The 15,062-nt window shown below is 50.7% G+C and overlaps 1 protein-coding gene across 1 annotated transcript in view; it reads left to right on the plus strand.

Moving 5' to 3' along the window:
* The window catches only part of SLC6A17 (solute carrier family 6 member 17), a 50,788-nt gene that overhangs the window by 22,519 nt on the left and 13,207 nt on the right, over positions 1-15,062 (plus strand). Inside the window, exons 4-6 of the mRNA XM_027096236.1 lie at positions 718-844; positions 1,575-1,756; positions 3,452-3,562. Coding sequence (XP_026952037.1) covers positions 718-844; positions 1,575-1,756; positions 3,452-3,562 — 420 coding nt within the window. The remainder of the gene's footprint in view (positions 1-717; positions 845-1,574; positions 1,757-3,451; positions 3,563-15,062) is intronic.

The raw sequence follows: 15,062 nt of genomic DNA on the forward strand, positions 1-15,062 counted from the left end.
AAAACGAGGGGCTCTCAGCTCTCACACTGCCCGGCAGTGTCACTGATGCATCATGTAGTCGGGCCCCTGGAGGTAGAAGGGATCTCTTGACATCCAAAGTGGATGCAGCAGATCTCTGCATGTAAAAGCATTGCTTTCAGAGAAACCCCTCGGACCCTCAGTCAGAATCCATGTGCTCCTGTTTTCAATACAGTTCTACCAAGGTTGGTTAGCACATTTCCAAGAACGAGAAGTGATGTCTTTCTAGAGACAGACTGCTGACAGTACCAAAGAGAAAGTAGCATCCTGAGAGAAGGAAAGACATGGGAAGCCAATAAGAAGCATTTACAAAACCTCAAAAAGCACAGCCGTCTGGGGCCGTTTACTGTAGCGGCAGTAGCTGTACATGCCTCCATCGCCCTGGAGGGCAGCTCTGAATTGTAATCCTGAGTCATCAGGAAATGATGGGGAAGTGCTTCAAGCATCTTAGAAGAATTTCAAACTGGAGAGGATTAACATTTTAAGAGTTTACTGCTTACAGGAGAGAACTTTAATATCTGAAACATTCCTCTGTGGATTCCCCAAATAGCAGATGAGTGGAGGATTAGGAACAGGCCCTCAGCTGCCACTGTTCCAGCATCCCATCCCTTCTCCTCCTCCTCCAAGGCTGTGCGTGGGGAGGGGGTGGGGGTGGAGTTGCCTGTAGCCTCTGTGACCCCCATAGACCCCCGTCTGCAGGTCTGCCTCTTCGTTGGGCTGTACTATAATGTGATCATCGGGTGGAGCATCTTCTATTTCTTCAAGTCTTTCCAGTACCCGCTGCCCTGGAGTGAGTGCCCTGTCGCCAGGAATGGGACCGCGGCAGGCAAGTATGGTTCTTCTGAGGAACCCACCTGGGGATTCCAGCCAGCGCTGTCCCAGGAAGGAGTTGAAGGAGCCTAAGAGGCTAAGGCACAGATTTGGGATTTCATTGACTTGCTGTGCCACCTACCCTCTCTGATGCTCATTTCCCCTTCTGATGATCTCTTGCCAGCCTATCCCACAGAGTTCTTACAGGGATTGAATGAAATAGTGAGTGTAGGTATAACTCCGGAGACTGTGACTTTCGTTTAGTTATTATTAACTACCCTATGTTACTCTAATACCATCCTATCTGGAAACAACCTTAATTTGCATGCAAGTCCCCTAAAGGGCTGGCTGACTTATCCCACCCACAGATGGGTAAACTGAGGCCCAGAAACAACTTTCCCATGGTCACACCACTGATTTAACCAGGGATCAAGGACGAGAATGCAGGTCTCCAGCTCCTCGCTCAGAACCGTTCCCAAGGAACTTGAGGCCAGTTCTGCCTAATCCTTCCTGCCCTCCATGGATGGATGTGGGCAGGGGGATGCCATGAGTGGGAATTCGGTCAGATCAGTATATCCTGAAGCCTCCCAGGCCCCTTGAGAGCCCAGGAGTCCTCAGGGTCTGCCAGATCCTGGCTAACCCAGAACGATATCATTCTTCCCTGCTTCCCTGGGTGGGGGTCAAGTGGAGGAGGTGGTCCCACAGGCCCCTCCACCGAGGCCCTGTGGCCTTTGCTGCCGTTTCAGTGGTGGAGCCGGAGTGTGAGAAGAGCTCGGCCACTACCTACTTCTGGTACCGAGAGGCATTGGACATCTCCAACTCCATCTCAGAGAGCGGGGGCCTCAACTGGAAGATGACCCTGTGCCTCCTCGTGGCCTGGGGCATCGTGGGCATGGCCGTCGTCAAGGGCATCCAGTCCTCGGGGAAGGTGAGCGGTTGCGGGGGGCACCCACACTTACACGGGGGAGGGGGTGCCGCAGAAAAGTGTGGAAGGCAGGGGTGGAGAACTCTGGGTCGCCCCTGCAGGGTTCTTTGGGTGGGCCTGGCCTCTGGATGGCTCAGGATGAGGACACAGGCCTCTGAGGAGGTGATGGGAGCATCATAGCCACAGTATTGTTCCCTGTGGACAGCCCGCCAGGGATGGGCTTGTGGAAGATCACTGCCTTGACCCCAGCTGCCTCCGTGCTCACATAACTCCGGGTTGCTCCCACAGACTTTAAAGAGAAGGAAAACCAGGAGTACTGAGCTAGGACATTCGGCTAGACCCTAGCCCCTCAGCTTCCCTAGCAAGAGCCCTGGAAGAGCCTGCTCAGCAATATTTGGTGAAAACCAACAGCTCAATGTATCTACAACTAATGAGCTCTGGGAACGGGTGGGTGCTGTGAGTGAAGGGGGCTTTGGGGGCCTCTGAGGGTGCAGACCAGCCAGGCCCCACACACACGTTCTCCCAGTAGGTCAGATTCCCTTCAAATAAGGGCCCTTTCTTCTTTGTCATGTGTACCCGTATTCGTGGACTGCCAGGGCTGGAAAAGATATTAGAGATCCTATAGCCCAATCCACCCATTTTACAGATGAAGAAACTGAGGTTCCAGAGGTGGGGGGAAATATCTCACCTGAGATCAGGCAGCCAGTCAGCCCCAGGGCTGGAACTAGAATCCTGGCTGTCTGTCTGAGGCTCCAGGCTCTTTGGCGGATTTGACGAGCAGGGAAGCTAAGCCCTGGAAAGGTGGCGTGGTCTCAGCCACCACTTCTTCTGTCTCCAAAGGCCAAGATAGTAGCTGGCACATCGTGGCACTGATCAGGCACTGCCACCTGTATGAGTGCATTTGGGCCACAACAATCTTAGGAGTTAGGAGTTATTTTACCCACTTTATATATGAGGAAAGGGAGGCACCCCGAAGTTAAATAAATAGCTCAAGGTCATGTGGTTGGAAAATGGCAGTCAGGATCAGCACTCAGGTGGTCTAGCTCTGGACCTGCGTGCTTTTAACCTTTACACCATCCTCCCTGAGCAGCCTTCTTGGTTTGTTTCAGTGCAGCCAACTTTTTGTAAGCATCTCCTTTGTGGGAGGCTCTGTGCCAGGCCCATGGAGATATAGAAATGTTCAAGAAATGCATGTGCTAGGAAGTAACATTTAATTTATAATCACAAGAGGCAGGACCTTCTTCTGATGCTTTTGCTTGGGAGCCGTGCCTATAACCTCCTGAATGCCTTCTGTCAAAGGGGCTCTAAGGACAGGGGAGATCTTTAGGGGGTCCACTGGAGTCAGGGACAGAAAAGCAGGCATGAGATATGAACAGACGAAGAGAGGAGAGAAAAGGGTTCCTCACCCCCTTGGGGGCCCTTGGGGGCGCGGAGGCTGTGAGCCCAGCCCCACCAGCCCTTGAAAGGAGGAAACAAGCCTCAGGCACAGCCATGCTGACTCCAGCTCGTCTGTGTGGCTGCTTCTGCCTTGGCTCGATGCCAGACGTGCAGTGGGTTTGGCCCCGTGCCCAGGGGTCCCGGGGCTCTGCTTTCTGCTGCCATCAGAGGAGGCGCGTGTACCCCAGCTGCGAGCAGGGAGGCGGATGCCAGCTGCAGGAGGGGCTCTGGCCCACAGTGGGTCCCTGTCCTCTCTTGCAGGTGATGTATTTCAGCTCCCTCTTTCCCTACGTGGTGCTGGCCTGCTTCCTGGTCCGGGGGCTGCTGCTGCGGGGGGCCGTCGACGGCATCCTACACATGTTCACTCCCAAGGTAAGGGCCTCGGGCTCCCCAGGAACACGGACAGCTCTTCTGGGCCTCGTCTGCTTCACGCAGTTTAACGCTGCCTGAGGACGTGCTGTGTGGCGGGCACTGTGGTGGGCGCTGGAGGGAGGCACCAGGGAGGCTGCCCGTGTGGTTCCAGGGAGAGGGACAGGGCAGGGACACCACATCAGTATGGGTGAAATTAGAAGAAGCTTCAGGGAGGAGATGATATCCGAAACGAGCCTCAGGGAGCAGATAGGATTTCAGTGGGCGGCAGTAGGACGTTGCAGTCAAAGGAACTGTATGAGCAACAGTGTGGAAAAGCACTGGGCGTGCTTGGGGCCATGGTGTGAAGTCAGTTTTGGCTCGGGTGTGGGGGGTAGAGCACGGTTTCATTGAGTAGATTTGTGACAGCAGGAACCACGGAGATGCCTAAGAGAAGAAGCTCCCTGGGAATCCCAACTTGTACCCCAATCGGGGGAATGAGGTTACGATCTTATTAAAGATAAAAGACCACGTGGATAGAGATTTTTACCCTTACCAAAGCTATCCACATCTCTCATTAGATCCTCCCGGTAGCCCAGTGAGGGATGAGCAGGACCATGGTGCACGGTGTCCTGAAGGTGGACACCTATACTCCTTAGGAAAATGGAAACAGCCAGTTTCCTAAGCATGGTCTCTGCCCACCAGGTAGCCCTGCCTCTCTGTTGCCCTCCAGACCACTGGGCACAACTGGCATGAGCCAGTCCACTGAGGAATAAGAGAATTTCAGATGCAGAAACGGCATGCCCTTCAATGTAACCCTAAGCAAAGTACATTAGTCGCCCCAGCAGGCAGGCTGGGAAGTCCACCTCCAAATGCCAGCAGATCAGTAAGCAGCATCGGGGGCCTGGTGAGGCTCCAGTCCACAGGCACAGGGTCAGAACCCTGCCAGGCCAGCTTAAGGCCCTCAACACTGTCCCTCAGTAGTGCCATCTCACTCATGTGTGCGCACACACACACACACCCATACACACATACACACACATACACACACGCATTAATGCTTACACAGAAGGTTCATACAAATGGCACAGGGAGAAGAATCCAGATCTCGTGGGGTTTGAAATCCCTGTTCCCTCCCAATGGCCCTGCTCTGCAGCTGCAAACAGCCCCTGATGTTTGGGGCTGGCGAAGGTGGGTAGCAACGGGCAGGGCATAGATCCCTCCATATCCACTGGACAGAGCATAAAGGGCCCTCAGCGTTCTTGGATGTAACATCCGAGGTTTCTACGTGAACAAGCGCGGAGGTCCGCTGTATGGAGCACTTAGTGAATCTTCCGAGGCATGAATGTGACTACCAAGCCACTTGGCTGGGGCAGGGTTGTTGTGAACATGTGATGTCTGACAAAGAAGAGAAAAATGCAAACCTGGTTTCTTTGGGGGAAAACAGCCGTGAGACAAAAGCCGATGGTTTTTATGAATGAATTCAACTGTATTTCTAGAACCGTGATCAGTCTAATGTGTTCACTTGAGTCTTTCCGTTATACTTTATTGAGCTTTATGAGAAAATTATATACTCTGGAGATGTTAATAAACATGGAGATTCACACAGGTCTCCAAACGGTCCCCTGGGTGGTGCTAAGAGAGCCTGGTACGTAACTCAGAAGCCAGTGGAACCGATTCATAAGATCAGTTGCCAGTCCCAGCACACACAATACTGCTCCCCTTCTGATTCAGACACTCTTTAAAACATTTTTTTAAGTGAAACATCTCAGACATATAAACACACATATAATAATATAATAAACATTCTTAAGAAATAAAATATTACAGGTGTCATAAAAGTGCCCGTGTAGCCAGCCCTCATCCCATTCTCTTCCCTTCCCTAAAATAACCACTCTCTTGAATTTGGGGTTTAACCTGCTAATACATTTTTAAAATTTTGTAATACATATATGTGTATACTTAAACAAGATATAGCATTATGTGCGTACTTTTAATCTTTTTTGTATCATATGCAACCTTCTGCAACTTGCTTTTATTTTTGCTAATCACTCTTTTTTGAGATTTTAGCTATATTGATATATGGAGGTCTAGTGCATCCATTTTCATGGCTGTAATGTATTCCACTGTGGCACTAAACTAAAATTTATTTATTCATTCTCTAGTTGATGGTCATTTAAGTTGTGTCCAGTTCTCACCATTGCTAATAAACATTATGACACAGGTCTTCATGTGCACACATTTCTCTCGGGCGTATATGTTTTGGAGTGGAATTGCCATCTTAAAGGGTCTACGTGTCTTCAGTTTTACTAGGTGTTGGCCGAGTTGCTCTCCAAAGTGGCTGCATCTATCGATATTAACACTCCCACCAGTTGTATGTGAGAGTCCCAGTTGCTCCACATGTATTACATTGCAATTTTTGCCAATCAGGTGGATGCAAAAAGGTTGATGTACACTTTGAATAGCAGGGGCACTCCTTTCCCAAAGCTTTTCCTGGATGTTCAGGAAACAGTGTGGTTCCACTTTAGCATTTGCAGAGGCCCCGAGTCTTCATGAGGTGAAACTTAAATCCAGAAGGCCCTAGAGGAGCCAGGTCACCAAGAACCAGCAGGTGTGGTCCCTGGTCCGTCTAGCTCTTGTGACCTTCAGGTATGGATAGAGCCTATGGGGCCCATCTTGAGACCTTGTCCACGGAGCAGTGCCATGGGGCAGCTCCTGCCCTTGACCCTGGAGGGATGTATTGAGCAGGGAAGGGGAGGCTTGAGGGCTTCAGAGGCCAAACCCCTCCATCAGGGATCTCCTTCACAGCCTGTGTCACCATTTGTTTTAGGCAGATGAGGCCCAGTAGTGATGGCTGGGGTGAAGTTCCTGTTTACAAATCCTTCCAAGTCATCTGCAAAAAGTGTGGACCTACTCTCAGACACAAATGTCTGACTGTCCATACATGGCAGGCTACTGTTGAAGGGCTGGGACTGTTTCAGCATGGGCTTGGTGAGATATGAGGAACCCGGGAGCCTTTTCAAGTCCTGGCTCTAGTATAGTGCTGTCGAGTGCCAGGGTCGCTGCACACAGCTGCCCAGCCTGTGCACTGCTCCATTCATGTTGACCGAAATGTAAATGACATCACCAGGGGTCATGCCACTTGGCAGCCATGGGACAGTCCAAGCAGATTTTTGTCCAGGGCATCTCAGAATCCACCTGAAAGAAGCATAGGCCCTCCGTGGGTATCCTGAATAACCAGGAAGATGTCCCCTGCTATAAAATCTTCCAACATCAGAAATAATCCAAGCTAGAGGACCTGGGCTCTCAGTCCATGCCTTCAAGCAGTTATTAAGTGTGATGAATGCAGTGTGGCCAGGATACCATGATGACCCACTAGCACTTTTTTGTGTGTGTGTGGTACGCGGGCCTCTCACTCTTGTGGCCTCTCCCATTGCGGAGCACAGGCTCCGGATGCGCAGGCTCAGCGGCCATGGCTCACAGGCCCAGCCGCTCCGTGGCACGTGGGATCTTCCCAGACCGGGGCACGAACCCGTGTCCCGAAACCGTGTCCCCTGCATCGGCAGGCAGACTCTCAACCACTGCGCCACCAGGGAAGCCCCCACTAGCACTTTTGATGGGGACAGTAGCTCATGTTAATGGCTAACGAACTTCTTGAATTCCTTGGGCTACTTTCTGGATTCTTCTTTCCATCCAGTTAAAAACCCGAGTCACTATGGAGTCCCATACAACTAACCATGTGCTTTGCTCGGTATAAAATGGATTATGGTAGATTCTGTAACCGCCGAAACTTCCAGGGAATATTTATCAAAATTACAACTGTTCACGTCCCTTGGCCCAGCAATTCCACTTCTAGGTGTTTGTCCTACAGGTGTACTCACCCACAAACAAAATGATCTGTGCATAATATTGGTCATTGCAGCATTTGTTTTCGTAGCAAAAGAGTGAAAACAACCTGAAAGACCATCATTTATTTATTTCTTCATTCAATAAAGGTTCATTGAATTCCTGTTATGTTCTGGCACTGTTGTGGGTTCTGGGATCCAGCAGATAAACTTCCTGGCCGTGTTGGAGCTTATATTTTAGTAAAAGGAGACAGATAATGTAAGACAAAGGAGTTGTTGGATGGTGTTACTAAGGAGAAAAATAAAGCAGAGAAAGAAGGATTCGGGGCACTGGGGAGAGTGTTGCTTACTAGTGTGCTCAACGAAGGCCTCCCCGAGAAGGTGATATTTGAGTGACGACTCGATGGAGGTGAGGGGGCAGGCCATGTGGATAGTTGGATAGTATCCCATTCTAAACAGACAGAACAATAAATGAAGAGCCCTTAAGTTTGTACGTGTCTGTCATTCTCAAAGAGGCTGTTGTGGCTGGAGTGGGAGGGGAGAAAGATAGGACCTGTGGCCACGGGGCCAATGGGGAGCCAGAGCAGGAGGGTCCTGTAGGCCAGGTAAGGACTCTGGTGTTTCCTTGGGGTGAAATGGGGGCCACTGGACAGTTCTGAGCAGAGGAGTGACATGATCTGACTTCCGTCTTCTGAGGATCACTCTGGTTGCCATTGAGAGTCTGAGGGAGCAAGGGTAGACTAGGGAGAAGCCTCCATCCAGGTGCTAGAATTCATCCAGGTGGGAGGTGACTGGCTGGAGCCCAGGTGATGTCAATGGAAGTGATGAGAAGTGGTCAGATTGAGGCTATATTCAGAAAGCAGAGTCAACAGGATTTGCTGCTGGATTGGATGTGAGATGTGAGAGAGAGGGTGACAAGCGTGACTGCAAGGCCTTTTGCCTGAGCAACCAGGAGGATGTGGTTGGGGGGAACAGGTTTGGTGAGGAAGACCGAGAGTACTGATTTGAACGTGGCAGGTCTAAAACATCTAAGAGATATCCAAGTGGAGAAGCTGAGTAGGTGGTTGGATAGATGAGTCTGGAGGTCACGTGGAAGTATAAATTTGGGAGTCTGAGAATTTAAAGTCGTGGACTGGTTACAATCACATAGTGAACATAGAGAAGAGGACTAAACACTGAACACTGGGGTCCCAGTGTTTAGAGGTTGGGGGAGAGATCGCCAATGAGGGCGGAGGAGAAAGAGAGAGAGAGAGAGATAGAGAGGTCCATCCCGGAGGCCAAGTGGAAAAAGTGCTGTAAGAAGGAGGGAATGGTCAGCCAAGTCCAAAGCTTTTGAGAGGTCAGTGATGAGGACTGAGAAATGGCCAATGTGCTTGGCAGCAGCGGGGTCACTGGCACCTCAGCAAGAGCTGTTTTGGTGGCATGCTGGGGACAAAGTCTAGTAACAGTGGGTTCAAGGGAAAATGGGAGGGGAGGAACTGGAGGCGAGCAATAAAGACCACTGATTTTCAGGAGTTTTGCTGTAAGGGGAGCAGAGGAACAGGAAATGGGGTGGTAACCAGAGAGGACCATGGGATCAAAGGTGTTATTTAAGAATTTTATATCATGATAAAAATAATCCATCATACGTTGCTGGTGGGAATGTGAAATGGTGCAGCCGCTTTGGAACAGTCTCGCAGTTCCTCAAAAGGTTACGCAGAGTTAGTGCATGACCCGGCAACTCCACTCCTAGGCGCACATCCAAGAGAACTGAAAACATACGTTCAAAAATTTGTGCGCAAGCGTTCATAGCAGCATTGTTCATAAGAGCCAAAAGTAGACACAACTCAAATGTCCATCAACTGATGAATGGAAAAATAAAAGGTAGTGTGTTCATACGATGGAATATTAGCTGGCCATACAAAGGAATGAAGTACGTGCTACAATATGGATGAATTCATCCTTGAAGACATTATGCTGAGAGAAAGAAACCAGTCACAAAAGACCACATATTGTGTGATTCTGTTTATATAAAGTGTCCAGAATAGGTGATTCTGTAAAGACAGAAAACAGATTAGTGGTCGCTTGTGGGGAGGTTGGGGGAGAAATGGGGAGTAACTGTTAACGGTATGGGCTTTCGTTTTGGGGTGATGAAGATGTTCCAAAATTGATTGTGGGAACGTTGTGCAACTCTGTGATATACTAAAAGCCATTGAACTGTACAGTTTTTTAAAAAAATCCAAAAAAGAGAGGGAAATTGATGCTATAGGAGAGGAGGGAAGCAAAGTCCTTGAATAAGCAGGAGAGATGGGACCCAGTGCCCAGGTGGAGGAGTTGGGCTTAGCTTGGAGCACACACGGTCCCCGTAGGAGCAGGAGGGATGGGCCAGCCTGTGGCACACATGCTGGCAGCTGAGAAGCGATGGCGAGGATATTCTCACTGTGGGAGCTCTCTTCTCATTGGGTCATTTTTCGCTGTAAAGTAGGCAGCAAGGTCATCAGCTGAGAGTAGGGATGGTGGGGGAGGGGTTGGAGGCCTAAGGAGGGGTGAGTGTGACGTAATTGTGACGAGATGGGGATGCATGCACACGGGGGTGGAGGGGACAGGAGCTGGAGGTCAGGGGTCGGGGGAGCAGGGAAGGCAGCCAGCGTGGTTCCAGTTCCACGGTGGACAGTATTTTATCATCTCTGAAGGCAGGCTGTTCTCACCATCAGTGAGACACTTAGAACAATCACATGTTTTCCAGCAGTCAGTGCTTACTATGTGAGACACCTTACGTATATTAACTCATTTAAACTCATGACAGTTCTAGAAGTATTATTATTATCACCGTTTTCCACATGGGGAAACTGAAGCACAGAGAAGTTAAATAATTAGTTCAAGGTCCCATGTGTCCGGGCCCAAGGTGTGCGCTGTGTCCGGCTGCACTTGCTGCTTGGGGGCAGGCCCAGAATAGATGGGGGGTTGGTCATCCCCAGGGTCAGGAGCTTATCAAGCGATGACAATGGAGAGATGGCAGGGGAGATGAGTGTAAGCAAGGAGTGACGAGAAGGATGGACGTTGACTAAGCCAGTGACGAAGGAAAGTTAGGATACAAACAGGGTGAGGGGCAGTGAAATGGACGTAGGCCAAAGGATTGGAGGTCCCAGCAGGGCTGAAGAGTTTTTAGAGTTTAGATACTAGAGGTGAGCTGGAAAGATGGGGTGCTTTGGAGTATGGGACCCTTAAAAACGGAGGTTTAATTGGAGCACAGCCAGTAGTCATGACAAAGGCCATGGCATGACCATAGGAGTGGGGGAGTTCAAAGAGTACTGGAAGTGTTGTAGGAAAATGGGGCCTGAGGGAATGGTCATGGCCCAGGTCTCGGGTGAGTCCCTGGGATGGGCTGCCAAGGGAGGGTCCTTGACTTCACACAGGAAAGAATTCAAGAGCGAGCCATCCTAAAGTGAAAGCAGGTTTACTGAGGTACACAGTGGGTCTCAGGAGGCCCCGAGGGGTGAGGTGGGTAGTTTTTACGCTCTGGGTAATTTCATAGGCTAAGGTGTGGGAGGATTATTCCAACTATTTTGGGAAAGGGGCGGGGATTTCCAGGAACTGGGCCATCACCCACCTTTTGGCCTTTTATGCTTGGCCTGGGAACTGTCCTGGCGCCTGTGGGTGTGTCATGTAGCTAATCTATGACATGAATGTATCATGAGGCTCAAAGTCCACTGGATGTCAAATCTTCCGCCATCTTGGGCCTAATCCGTTCTAACCAGTTTTCGTTGTATCCTCAACAGCTCTGTCATTCTTCTAAAGGTTGTGCCCTGCCCCCTTTGCTCTTGTCTCAGAAGGGAGGAAGAAAAGGGACCCAGAGGCAGATTGTTGGAGGGGACATTGATGGAGATATTGAAATCACTAAGATGACAGCAGCAGTAGTGTTGGGAAGAGCGACAGTGTGCAGTGGAATGTGGGGAGCGGCCGGGAGAGCGGACAGCACTTTGTCCACTCAGGCCCAGTGCTCCTAAGTGTGCAAGAAAACAGCCTTCCCCCTGAGAGGCTGCAGGGCCCGCCTTGGCCGCAGGGCCCCTTGCTCAGCCCTTCCCTGCACATCAGGCTCCCCTGGGAGCTGTAACGACTAGGAAAAACGACCAGTGCTCAGGCCCACCCTTGACTAATGGGAATCCAGCAATCGGACTCGTTAATCAGGATCGCTGGGTGTGGTGTCCAGATGGCAGTAGAGCGTCAGAGGGCCCCAGGTGATTCTAATGTGTAGCCAGGATGGAGAGCTGCTGAGTCACAGCAAGAAGGTGAAGAGAACTGGATGCGCTGTAGTAAAGGGGGATTGTGCTGATAACAGGGCCCAGTGGTAGGGTGCAGGCAGTTGTGGGCAGTGGCGCAGAGACTTGAGCCAGAGCAGGGGACACACCTGGCCCTCCCGGGATGAAGGCCAGATGAAGGATGACCCTGGAGTCGTGGACATCTTGCAGCAGCGGAGCTAAACTGGGCCCTGGGACCGAGGACCTGGCCTGGTGGTCCCTTAAGCCAACTGTGAGGACGAGGCTATGAGTGGGCGGGGGCTGGGGGGGGCAGCTTACCAGGAGCCCCAGAACCCCGTGGGTTCCCAACTCAGCAGGATGAGGGAGTGTTAAGGCTGGGAGCGACATCTCTGGTGGACAGTAGGGAAGAAACAGGGAGGAATACACACACACGTAGATATGCACGTGTGTGACCTGTGTGTGTGTGCATGGGTATATGTGTGTGTGTGTGCGTGCATATATCTATATTGCTGGTATACACATAAAATATCCCTAGAAAGGTAGGGAAGAGACTGGTACTGTGGTTACATCTAGGGAAGAGGAACTGAGTATCTGGAATACAGGGGTGAGAAAAAGGAGACCCTTTTCTGCCTTTTGAGTTTTAAACCACGTAACCGCGTTACCTATAATCAGTAAGATGGAAGCCGCACCAGTTTTTCAGGGCGGGGCCTGGCACAACCTGAGCCGCGTGGGAGCTGCGGGCATCTTCTTTGCGGCCTCTGGGGTCTAGACGAGTGAGTGGTCCTGCCCGGTGAGGACAGGCCGCAGGGTCAGGGGTGTGCGTTCACCCTCAGACAGGAGAAGTGGGGTCCCCGCAAAAGCCCAGGTGTAGCGGTTAGTGGAGGAACTCCGTGACCCCCGCAACTAGCGTAAGGCTTCTGAGCAGGGCGGTGAGGGCAGCCCAGCCTTGTTCCCAGTGGTGGGCTCTGGAGCTGGACACTCTGGCTCAGATCCCAGCTTATCACTCAGTCGTGGGAGGAGAAGTTCCTTGGCCTCTTGTGGCCTCAGTTTCCTCAGCTGCAAGATGGGGTGAACCACGGCAGCTCCCTCACCACACCGTCAGGAGAGCATATAGGACTGTCTCGGGGTGCAGGGAGTGCATGGTGAGCATTAGCTAGTTTTCTTCTCCGTCATGAAGGTGACACCGCTCTTGGGCAGTGGGAACCAGGTGCCCCAGTGCCATCTGGTGTCTGCGGGCCCATCTGTGCTGGGAAGCAAGGGCGACGTGCGCTCCTGTCATGCACCAGCCCGTGCTAGGGCGCAGCAGCTGCTTGGCGATTCGAAAAGCATCTTCATGCTGCTGAGTCAAATGCCGTGGAACACCTTGCTCCCTGCGTGAGGGAGTGACTCAGCCGTGTGCCAAGGGAAGGCAGGACGCCGTTGCTCTGTTTCAGGGTGGGCACCCTGAGGCAGGTTTGAGCCTTGTTTTCAGTGGGGAAAGCCCGTTTCCCACCTCTTTTCTTGCGGTCACATCCTGATGCCCAGAAAGGACACTGGGTTTCCTGAGGTCTGGTCTTGGGTTCATCCTCCGTTGACACTATGATCAGGACCTTGTGGAGATCAGGCACTATCATCCATGAAATCCTCAAAGAGCCCCTTTAAATTCAGGGAACGCAGGCGTTCAGTACTGAAGGTGCCTGACTCTCTTTACCCCCAGATGTGCACTGGGCTTCCGGTCCTCTCCACTGGCAAGAGTGCCCATCCACACTGCAGGCTGGAAGGGGGGATGCCCAGGGACCATTCACACGAAGGCCAAGCCTTGGCCCTCTCAGCTGCTTTCCTGGGGGCTTCTTAATGTCAGATTTGGATCCATCAACTCACTTCAAAATAATCTAGAGGTGGGTGGGGGGAAGGGTGGGGATATAGAGGAAGCAAGATTAGCCGTGTGTTGATAATTGTTGAAGCTGGTGATGGGTACATGGGGGTTCATAACACTATCCTCTCCGCTTTTGTACATTTTGTAATCAATGTTCTACAATTCTTAAAAGTGGAAAAATAACAGCAATTAAATACCATCTTAACATACAAACAAAAACCAGTTTTTGTTTCCGTCCAAAATCATTGCATGTAAGGCAATCCTACCCTGTCCTCTGAGAAATCCCGCATGCTGTAGGGTCAGCTCTCAGGCACAGTTTGGGATTATGGTGTCCTCCCTGAAGTGGCCGCCTCCATTTATGAAATGGGCCCTAATGGTGCCTGGGCCTAGGAATTTATCCACATCTTAGTTTTAGGCTTAGGAAGTGGTGAAAATCCTAATGATGACATGTGTTTGAGTCTCATAAACGGCCCAGACCTTTTTGTAAAAACTTTGGTAATGACTGACATAGATCAGAAAGGAAATAATTACTTCAAACTGAGAGAGAGAGAGAGAGAGAGAGAGAGAGAGAGAGAGAGAGAGAGAAGAGAAGGAAAGGAGATGGAAAGGAAACCAGCATTAAAATAGGCTTGTTTTAGAAAGTAGAAGTTTAAAGTCCTAAGGATCTTCCTGTCCAAGAAGACTGCATCTTAGCACAAAAAGGCTTATAGAACTTCATAGCCCCTGGTGTGGTCCTTCCTGATCAGCTCACCTCGAGGACACAGGTCAGCCTTTGTCTGTCTCTCTCTTGCCCCCCACTCTTTCCTTCTCTCCTATGTGCCAGGCACTGCTCACACAAAGATGAACAGGAGATGCGCTCCACCCCTAACAAGCACCAAGTGTGGAAAGGAAGACAGACACATAAACCTGAAATGCGGGTATGGACAAGAACTGTGAGAGTCCAGGCACCACGAGTAGCTCTGCCAGAGGCAGTCAGGAAAAGCTTCAAAGAGCAGGTGATATTTGTGCTGGGTTTTGAGAAATAAATAGGAGTTCACCAGAAAGTGAGTAGGTGGAAGGGAATTCCAGGCAGAGGGAACAACCTGGGCAAAGGCCAGAAGTATAAGACCACGGTGCTTTTGAAGAGTGGTTAGGATGTTCAGAACACAGAATGGAAAAACATTTTCCAGCAGGCAGCGGGGGAACCATGAAAGATGTTTCAACATGCAAACGACGTTGCCAGCGCTATGCCCGTTTCAACCGGCCCTTTCTTACAAAATCTTATGCTTCCTCCTAGTTGGAACTCTGCAAACTACCCAGAGCCCTCCCACTAGGTCCAGGTTTTTTAGCCTGAGGTTCCAGCGGATTGGTAGGACTGTCATGACTGACATCCGTGAACTTCAGTGAATACCAGCACGCCTTCCAGACATAAGTAATCTACCCATTTCTGGAACCTTCTGAGAGGATCATTTAGAAAAACACAAAAACCCACCCAGGAGAAGGGAGGTACAGAAGTCCTTTCCCAGTGGAACTATGATTATTTTGTTCTCCCTTTTAAAATAATCTCCAGATTTCTATTAGGAGCGTGTATAGGCGCCTATTTCTTT

Source organism: Aethalodelphis obliquidens, unplaced genomic scaffold (genome assembly GCF_003676395.1).
Source record: "Aethalodelphis obliquidens isolate GAN/ISIS:26980383/991018 unplaced genomic scaffold, ASM367639v1 scaffold100, whole genome shotgun sequence".
Classification (NCBI taxonomy): Eukaryota; Metazoa; Chordata; class Mammalia; order Artiodactyla; family Delphinidae; genus Aethalodelphis; species Aethalodelphis obliquidens.